The 10,482-nt window shown below is 36.5% G+C and overlaps 1 protein-coding gene across 1 annotated transcript; it reads left to right on the forward strand.

The window, feature by feature from the left end:
• Positions 1 to 786: 786 nt before the first annotated feature.
• On the forward strand, positions 787 to 7,411 carry tnfa (tumor necrosis factor a (TNF superfamily, member 2)). Its single transcript, XM_024296990.2, has 4 exons — positions 787 to 4,628; positions 4,727 to 4,754; positions 4,858 to 4,908; positions 5,451 to 7,411. Exons 1-4 carry the CDS (start codon positions 4,458 to 4,460, stop codon positions 5,909 to 5,911), a joined length of 711 nt encoding a protein of 236 aa, XP_024152758.1. The 5' UTR covers positions 787 to 4,457; the 3' UTR covers positions 5,912 to 7,411.
• The last annotated feature ends 3,071 nt before the right edge of the window (positions 7,412 to 10,482 follow it).

Here is a 10,482-nt window from a genome sequence, read left to right on the forward strand (position 1 = left end):
ATCAATAAGAAATATAATGTACGAAGTGTGTTATGGTCAAAATTATGTTTACATTTATTTATTATTAATAGATTTTTTTAAACTTTCATTTTTAGGTGTCCTTTTTGTGATTTCTAGTATAGTTTGGAATCAATTAGTAATCCTAAAAATGTGTTTTCCTGAACTCTTTCCATTGGTACTCCATTTATTTTTCTTTGTTGTTTGGGATTTTCTATATAATTGCCAAATATTATAGTTTTTGTTTTGCTTATAGGTTTAATGATGGTTTGTTACTAACAAGCCATTACATTTTACTAGTTTGCAGGTACTCATTGATGCTACTGATAGCTTATTATAACTATCATTACTATAAAATATAATTGTGTCATCTGCATACAACACAACCTTCACTAATTTGGATACATTCAATATATTGTTAATGTACATGTTAAATAATTTAAGTCCTAATACAGAGCCCTGAGTGACACCACATGTAATGCTGAGGTTATAAGATGAGTATTGATCTATGTTGACATATAGAATTCTTCCAGTTAAATAGCTTTGTATTAATTTCCTTGCCATTTATCTAATCCCATATTGTTCTAATTTGTCTAGCAGGATTTTATGGTTTATTGTATTAAATGTTCTTTTAAAATCTATAAATCTACCAGCTGCATATTTTTTACCATTCGGTGCTTTTGCACCAGATGGCATTAATAGCATCAATTACAGCCATTGAAGTGAAAAGGTAAAAAAGTTATTTAGGTTGGTTTAGCAGCATGTCAGTATATGATAGCTAGAATCTATAAACCTGGACAAGTAAAAACATTTATGATTCAATAAATGTGTTAGCATTTTATTATACACCCCCCTCCCTTCTTCATCTGACTTGTGGTTTTGTCTATTTTAAATGCCATCTTTGAACCACAATGTTTAGCAAAGTGGCTCCATAACCATCACTTTTTCAAAATCAGGATTTTTTTTAAATTTTTTATCTGGGATTTTTTAATATCTATTTGTTGATCACTAATGTTGTCGAATTTAAAAGTCGGAAAGTTGTATTCTTTTACAGCTTGTAGAAAACTGGCTTTCGGATGAAAAGGATGGAGGCTCCATCTGGAAATGTGGTCGTAAGTGAAAGAATTCCAAACTATTTCTTAGACATTTATTTTTTATTGATGACATCTAATGGAAAAAACACTCTATAATGTTATATTAACCACAAACTTAAAAAAGAAACCAACAAATACTTTGCTGATCACACAGACAACTTTTAACAACTTTGTACTAGTTTCTACTGATTTTATAAAACAGCACAACTCAATGCAACAATGCCTTAAATTGACTACGACAGTTTAAGAGAACAATCACTCTTGTTATCAATGTTTAGAGACTTACCCAAATGACTTCAACTTGTTTTGCTTAAACTATGTACCATGACACAGTAGCTGCCATGTTAATATACAGTGAATGCTTTGCTCTTTTGTAATGGAACTCTTGGAAAATTACACATGATGGCATACATGTAATGAGTCAGGCAATGTCTTATTGTTTCAGGAACTTCCAACTCCAGATAGATTTGGTTTGGATTCTCAGTGTAGTCTGAGTTAAAACAATAGGATTAACAAGACACAAAGTCTGATGAACACACTCAAGATGCTGTTGTGCTTCTTGGATATTTTATGTTATAGGTGTGTATACATATCATGCAATTTATCTTTCAGCTGGGCTGTGCAGACCTTAGTCTTCCAGACCTCCCAACCTGTGTTTTCCTCCCAGAATCCTTGTCTTACTCGATAATAAAAACTGGTGAGCTCTTTTAGTCAGAATTTGGAGCAATCTGGTCTAAATGATTAGAATAGTAAGGCAGTGATAGTTAGAAAACAAGCAGGGTGGTAAATCTGGATGACCATTATTGGACAACCCTGAATCACAATGACTTGTTGTTTCATTAACAAGGTTATATTTGTTTTTATAACTCATAACTGTCCCGATTTAAACTTCTAAAAACATTTAGGATACATCTTTATCTTCTCCTTCCACACCTTTTCTTGGTGTTCAGATGACAAATCATGTGAGGTCACATTGAAGGGGAATTTGGATGAAGTTGCATAAGCAGCTCAAGTTGTAACAATGTAAAGTCATTGCTTTGTATGGCGAACACTCCTCTGTTTTGAAAAGATTCAAATTTAATAGAAATCTGGGTGCAAATGATCAGTATATTTCGATGAGTTTGTGTCAAATAACAACAATCAAGAACAACAAAGAAACTCTTGCAATATCTGTACATATAGTATAAAAAACAGTAAACGAGTGAGTGATATCATAATTAGAAGTCTCATAGATCCTGTACAGAAACTGTATCTATGTTTGTTGGAAACATGGACTGTTGGAAAAATGACAGTTATTTCTCAAAATTGTATCCAAATCACACAAAGATACTCAAGGGTGCATCCACATCAGATGACACATGATCTGTGCAACAGCACATTTATTTTCCTAGTGTGACTTCTTCTTTGCGAGTCCTTGTGTTGTCCATATATAGTCATCTGGGTCTGAGTACAGATGCCAGTTTTACACACACCACAGGTGGCAACATAGACCCCATCCATTGGTTCACCATACGTCAATGGTTTGGATATAGAAGGATTTATGTGCGAAAAAGTGACATTTATATTTTCCACTATGACCTTTTTTGTAGCGCCATTTTGCTCATGTTAGATTTTCACGCTTAGCATACCACCGTTTGATATGGTGATATTCACCTGCATGATCTCGACAATAATCCTGGTTGCATTATTGTCGTGATGAAACCAGCACGATGGTTTCCTCATCATGCTGATGAAACCAAAGGTACTGAACAGGTTTAGCAATCCTGCCAAATCTGTACCACGCCAGACTCCGGGAAAGTGTGTTCTGGCCTCCGTCTGCTAGCAGCAAGATTTATCCAACAGTGCTTGATGGAAAATGTACTTAAGAGGTCTAATGTGCCAAGACACACTTGGTGTGAAAGGTCTTTAAAGGGCTCTTCTAGATATATTTTATATGACTTGGTGATTTTTTTTTTTTTAATTTAAAGGTGTGGTTGTTACAAAACCAAATATTTTAGAAAAAAAGACATCCTGCAATTCTAGCTGGGATTTCAGCATATTGTTTTGAATCACTGGAAAGTGTCCAAATATTAAAAGGCAAGTCAATACACGGATTAAAACACCTTCTGCTGAACGCATACTTCACAAACTGACCTGCTATACAAGTCCAGTTCAGCTTCTCTCACATGTTTGTTAGTTTTTGAATGTTATTTGCCTCTTTTTTTAAATTACATTTATAGAACAACTCTATTTTTAATTTAAAATATGAGGGGATAAACAGATGGGATTTGATGTTATTTAGTTTTGAATGAGAAAAAAGACAACTGATGATCGATCAATTGAAATGCAAAAAAAAGGAAAGGTATATGTGTGACACAAAGCAGAAGAAGAGACACTTTAGAGAGACAATACACAATAAATTGTAGTTCACTTTTAACATAAATTAAACATGAGACATTTGAAAGATAAAACATGTAAATCTGTACAAGATAAAATTAGTCAAATTAAGTGAAACTTTGATAATTACAACAGTATGAGAAAACGATTGTAATAGAAAAAGTATATAAACAATTCAGAAATATAAGGCAGATACATTTAGTAGAGCAAATCTAAGCTTAAAAACATGAACAAATTAAAATCTTATAAATGTAATTTTAAATCTTTCAACCCCACAATCATGTCTTAGTTTCTGTGATTGTAGTCAGCTCAGAGGCTCTAAAGATCTCTCTTTCTTCATTTGGGGATTTGTCAGCACTCCTATGTAAACAAAAGATCGTAAGTGCGATGAAGTAAAAAGGGTTTCTGTTGCTGGTCTTTGTCGGCTCCTGTTAGACCAAGAGGCTATTTTTAACAAAAGGGAAGTGTGACGCTGCCGACTTTAGTTAGCTGCTCTTGACACATCAATCATCACACTGCATTATTTCACACATTTAGTGAGTCAACACTAGGAAACACGGCAGCAGTCTGAGGAAAAGCAGATTTATGCGTGTGTGGATTGTTGTGATCACATATATGTCACACAAACTAACAAAAGTATGTCGTTGAGGTTTAAAGGATGTGGGGTTTTTTTCTGTGGCAGCCCTTTAAGCAGCGGTATGTGTGTTTGCTCGATGGCGTGGAGGTGCAAAAAGGGGTTTCTACAGCTGCGTGCGTGTTAGGGTTGAGGGGGAAGGTCATGCAGGTGTGGGAGTGTGTGGTGTTATGACCCTCCCAGTGTCTGGATCTCTCTTCCTCATCAAATCTCCACTCTCTCATGGTGAGTGACATCACCGGAGTTTCCCCAAAGCAGGAAGCTCCTTATAAAAGAGCCTTTTAAAAAGGGACCCTAGCAGAATCAGTTCACAGAAGGAGATAAGCTTGACCTGAGCGAACCAGAAGAACAGAACCATGGAGGTTGAATGCAAGGTCCCAATGAACGTCAGTGACAACACAGAAGCGGATCAACCGACGACTATGAGAGGGAAGCCAAGCTCCAAGTTGACAGCGGCGATGCTGGCTGTCATTCTTTGCCTCGCCACAGCCGCTGCCGCACTACTCTTCTTCAACTCACATGCTAAGGTGAGTCTACACATCTGAGAATCCTGCAATGGAAGCATCCACTCCTCTATATCAAGCAGTTCTGTAACCATGTCCTTATCCCTTTCCTTTTGAAACAGCATCCAGAAGTACATGAAGACTCATTCCGTAAGTCCCCTTTCTCTCATTCTCTCCATACTTCCATGATTCTCAGCAGATGTGGAGCAAATTGTCAAGCAGGAGTTTAAAACTGTTTGGTCTTTCTTTACAGATCTCAAACTCAGGCAGATTGCCAACGTGAGAGCGGCCATTCATCTGGGAGGTAAAAACCACTCTTTTTTTTCTGACAAATTCTGCTTTGTCGCAGCTTCTCTTGATACTTTTAGAGGATGATTGGTCAGAAGAGGCTTTTTGACAGTGGAGGACACAGTACACATACTCCTAGTCAATGAGTATTTGTATACCTTTTGATGTTAAAGTACTGAAGTGCAAAGTGTTTCCAGAAAATCCTAAAATTTATTTTGAAATGGCTCTAGCTGGGTGAGCCAACAACAGCTAAGGCTATCAAACAGGATTTCAAAGGTGGTCATGTTTCTAAATGCATACAAAAAAGGGAAATAAAAAAATATCAGTCAATTTTATGAGCTAAAATCCTTAATTTTTAATCCGTAAAGCACTTGTAGCTGTACAGCCCTTGTTTTTTTTTTTTTTTTGTTTTTTTTTATTTCTTCGGGTTTTTGAGTCAAATGAAGGAACCACTTTTAAGTTTGTGGTTAAAAGTGACTTTAGGGGTTCAAGGTTAAAGAAGGAAGTGAGATGCTGCTCACCACAAACTGACCATCTTCTTCTTCATCTGTTGAACAGGGGAATTCAACGCCTCCCTCAAAGACTCCATTCAGTGGATGGCCGAGGTGGACCAGTACCACTCCCAGGGGGGTCTGAAGCTGGACAACAATGAGATTGTGATTCCTCGCAATGGCCTCTACTTCGTTTACAGCCAAGCGTCCTTCGCGGTCAGCTGCAGCGGCGATTCGACCGCCAACTCCATGGTCCACCTCAGCCACACCGTGCAGCGCTGGTCCAGCTCGTACGGGACGACGGACAACAAGGTGTACCGGAACATTCTGCACTCGGTACGCACGGCGTGCCAGAGGGCAGAAAGCAGTGAGCAGGACGGCAGCGGACATTGGTACTCCGCTGTGTACATGGGAGCTGTGTTCAACCTGAGAAGAGGGGACAGGCTGAGGACGGTGATGGATAAGAACATGCTGGAGCAGCTGGAAGACGATCCGGGGAAAACCTTCTTCGGTGTGTTTGCTTTGTAAGGTTGAGCCTTCAGACCTCACCTCTTTTAATACTAGCTTGCATGAGCGAGCCTCCGAGTGAAAGCGGCTATGGTAGCTGCAGCAATGAACAAAAGTGTCACACTGGTGTGACATGATGTAATGTTGTGTACTGTGTACTCTCAGTGTCAGTCGGTACCTTTTGATGTACTGCAACTATCGAACGAATGTGCTACTGGTTCTGATTTCACTACAAGTGGAGAACAGAAAACATATTTATATAATTTATTGCTATATTTATTTGGAAGTATTTATTATTTATTTATTTCTAAGTGTGACCTGTGACTGCTGATTTTTTTAAACAAGTGTTTGATCAGTGTTTTTATGATTCTGTTTTATTCAGTTGTGGAGAATGGGACACAATAGTGTTGTTGGAATAAAAAGAGTTTGTTCAAAAATGGTGTTCTTGTGTTTGAATTCTGCGTAGACGCAGCTGATGTGCAGCTGCTGCAGAGCAGGAGCAGGCGGTGCATGCGAGCAGGAAGCAGACGCGAAAGTCCCGCGGTCGGAGACGCTAACCTCACAGCACGATAACCACACTTGTGTGGAAGAAACTGCAGCCGTTTTTTTCTTTAAACCAGGTACAGTCGTGAAAAACGTTCCAACAAAGATGCGTCATCAGTTTCTGCTAAGATGAAGCATTTGCTCAGTTAAATTCAATTCCATTTGATTTATATAGCCCAATATCACAAATCAATTGCCTCATTTGGCTTACAATGTTCACAAGCTTCTTTATAGAATATTGTGAATTTAAGTGATTAGAACACATTTCTTACTCTACCAATAATACTACTGATTTGTTAATTTTGTGCCACCAAAACCTTCCACTTACTTCGAATGAATTTGAGACTTTTCTAAAGTGGTAAAAGCTCTTAAAATAGTTCTTTAGAAAACAGAAATTTTCTGACACTTTTTTTTAGTCACAAAGTTGTCATCTGCTTATCACGCCCAAAGGTTCAGTTCCTTATCTTTATGTATGTGCAAAACACATGCTGGTGTGTGACTGTGATTAGCACACACTTCTCTAGACATACAAGTTATGGGGAAATGTCTGCACTGCAAACTTTTTTATTCTTGCAAAATTTTAAAACCTTGTTTTTAGACATTCAAGAATAGGAAGAATATAGAAATAGAAAACTTATTTTTAAAATATGTCAAAATCCGTTTGCCTTGTACTCTGGATCATAAAAAAATATTTCATTTAAGACTAATAAAAAAAATCAATTTACACGGGAATTTTTGGTTCAATTTTAAGGATCATATTTTAAAGTTGTTAGACTGGCATTTATAGTCAATGTTTTGGAAGCAAAATTTTAGACTTATGTTTTATGAATAAGTGCTAGTTTTAGATTTAATTAGCATTTATTACGATGGGTCAAGTCGTAATAATATCACATTTTGTTCATACTTTGTTCTAAAAGGATTCATTGCCCTAGTTTTTATTACTGTAATCAATATTAGCTACAATTAAGTGCATAAAAACTAAAAAAAAAAAAAAAATACAAAGCTTTTAATTTTGTCTTGCAAAAAAGCATGATTGGGCTGTATAACATTCAATTTAAAATATTTCTAGCAGTTGGCTTTTTTTTTAGCTTATTTCTCCCTTTCTTCTATTTAAACAACTTGCTGCATGGACAGACAACTTTACTACTTTCTAGTGATTTTCTTCTTTCCTGTTTTAGGCTACCTCTTCTTGCAGTGTGAATAGATTAAGCCGACAAAGCTTTCTACAAGATGATAATTTGTTACGATAATTTGGACTAAGCAGGTGTAAATAGAAATCAGGCAAACCAACTGCTGTAGTGATTAATTTATTTGGTCACATAAGAACCAGGGAAAGTCTCTTGATACCATTTTCAACACTTCCTTATATTAGACAAGAACACCTCCTGCAAACTCTCCTGCAGCCAATCAGAACAAAACATTTAGAAAAAGAGCAGCTGCAAATGATGAGGAATATTATACTCTGAAACAAGACAGGAAAAACAGGAAAAAGAACATTCCAACAAGATAACTTTTAAACTTAAAAATTGAAACACAAACAGTAATGAAGAAAATGCAAAACATAATTAAACTCTTCATTAGCACAGTTAGCTTAGCATTATTAGCTGCAATTGATTGTTTTGGTAGTTTTACCTCAATGGTAATCTCTGAGTTATGTCACAAAAAAGGATAAATTTGTGTGTAAAATAAAAAATTTTTTGAATAGATTCCACTAAAAACTTTTAAAGTTTAGCACGCTGTCTTGTCACTCCCAACATCAGTATACCTAGGATAGCACAAGGGTTAATATATCACATCAGATAACAATAAATGACAGTTCCTCTTGGTTAGAATGAAAATTACAAAAAGATATAGCATGGAAAAAAGTACAAGAAACGTTTCTGTTTTTGACACCCAGGAAGCTTCTTTTAGCAATCGTCTAATTATGGATTTTAGAAGTGGGAAGTAGTCCTTATGAGGTCATCATCCATTATGAGGCTCATCTATTGCAATCTCTTTTTCACGAGTTCCCTCAAGGTTCCATTTAGGGAAGATGAAAAGGGGAAATACCTCCAATCTGGTGCTTCCCCATCTACAACCCACAGAAAAACACCACTGGAAAGTCTTCATCTCATCACACCTCTGGGTTACTAGCGTTTTCTCTTCTTCAAGATTTTCACTTTCAGTTTGGGTACTTGCAGCTGTAGCATCGACTGTCCCAGCTGCAGTCGTGTTTTCGGGGGGAACTTAAAGGGAACTTGAGAAAAAATGTCAACTGAGGGCACAAACTACACTTTAGATGCTGTCGGCCGTGTTTACATTTGGGGTGACGTTACATGTCTTAGGCCCTGAAGTCTTGGTTATCACCTCCTCTGTGCGTTCACATCCATAACCATATGAGGATATGGAGCAGCGTGCGGTGAAGTCACCCTCTGATATGTTTAGAGATAACTTGACCAGATTACATCACCAAACCACAGCTTTCAAACAGGAAAGCAGGAAGTTAGATCATAATTAAAGGTTGTATGTCATTTCCTTTACGTCCCTTCAACCTATATATTTAGCTGCATAAAAATGTTCTCAAATATTTTGAGTTTTATTCTGAAATGCCCTGCCCCTGTTGTGAAGCAATATGTTCTGTGTGGTTGAAGGTGGCAGCTGAGGATTGCACAAAAGTTTGTGAACATGGGGGCCTCTGGGAAGAAAATAAATGCCCCTCTTGTTCTACCTGGTCCTCGTCTGGACTGCAATCCCCAAAACAACTGTCGTTTCTAAAGCGTTGGCTCTCCATATAACACAAAGCCTTGCAGGTCCATGAGGATGTCAGAACAAGAAGGATTACACTTTAATGAAAGGAATGATCATAGGACTACATGGAGGGTCGACAAAAAAACAAAGGAATTTTCCTCTAAGACCAATCTTTTACACAAAATAACAAAGACAAGAAGTGGTTCGATAAATTCTAAAACACCCCAATTTTCCACTAGCGATACTATGATTCCTTGCTGGCTTTATTTTGGAAAATAACGCAATCATTTAGCAAAGATTTTTGACTGGAAACTGGAAATCCCGTGAACTCTTTCCTTTTTTTCCCTTTCTTTTTTCACTTTTCTGTCTTATATTTTTAGACTAGATGATACCTAATTTTTTTAAACATCAGCTTGTTTTTAAATCCGGTCATCTGTCAAATTGAAAACCATTACCTGGGGTTTCAGAGGTTGCATGAACATGCAGTGCAGAGGCTGGTTTTACTGAAGACGTAGTGCTGCGTATGAAACAGAAAGCAAACGCAGCGTGTGGGTTCTCTAAAAAACATCCTGCATCTGCATTTTTTTCTACTAAATTAAGCCCAATGTACTTGATAAAGTCAAATAAATCGAACACAACTTTTAAAGAAATGAACTGAAATGTTTGACTGGTCTTAAAAATGCTAAAATGTGTGGTAGAACATATTTTATATATTTGATTTTTCCCTATTTACTATTAAGAATTAAAAAAAAAATAAAAAGACAGAAACTATTAACAAATTAATTTTTGTATACCTTAAATAAAACAAGAAAAGGATGTGAGTTTGATCCCCCTGTTGATGAACAATGGTTCTCCTGCCACTGAAATAGTTTCATAATGACAAAATAATAACATAATGCAAAGATTAAGATTTAAAATATGCTTCTATGACTTTGCACCAACCTTTTGTTTATGTTGGGATGGCAACAGAACCAACAACTAAAGATCAACAAACTCCCAAATTAGGTCGTTTTTGTGCTTAAAATCAGTCTAATTGAACTAAGATAGATGCCGTGCGAGTGAACTCCACAATAGAGTAGAAACTACCCACTGTGCACGTCATGCTACTCAAAAGGTTAACACTTCTTTAAATCTGAAGCAACAAGTGTGAGATCATCCTTTCTTTCAGCAGAAATGATCATTATAACTTTATACGCTGATTATTCATCCCTTTTCTTTGAAATTCATGTATTTTTGATCTATTTGTGGTAAATATTTAGAACAGGAAACTATTTTGGAAAAAAAATAAATCAATGTTTTGGAATTCTTGGAATTTTTGGGAC

Source organism: Oryzias melastigma, linkage group LG13 (genome assembly GCF_002922805.2).
Source record: "Oryzias melastigma strain HK-1 linkage group LG13, ASM292280v2, whole genome shotgun sequence".
Classification (NCBI taxonomy): domain Eukaryota; kingdom Metazoa; phylum Chordata; class Actinopteri; order Beloniformes; family Adrianichthyidae; genus Oryzias; species Oryzias melastigma.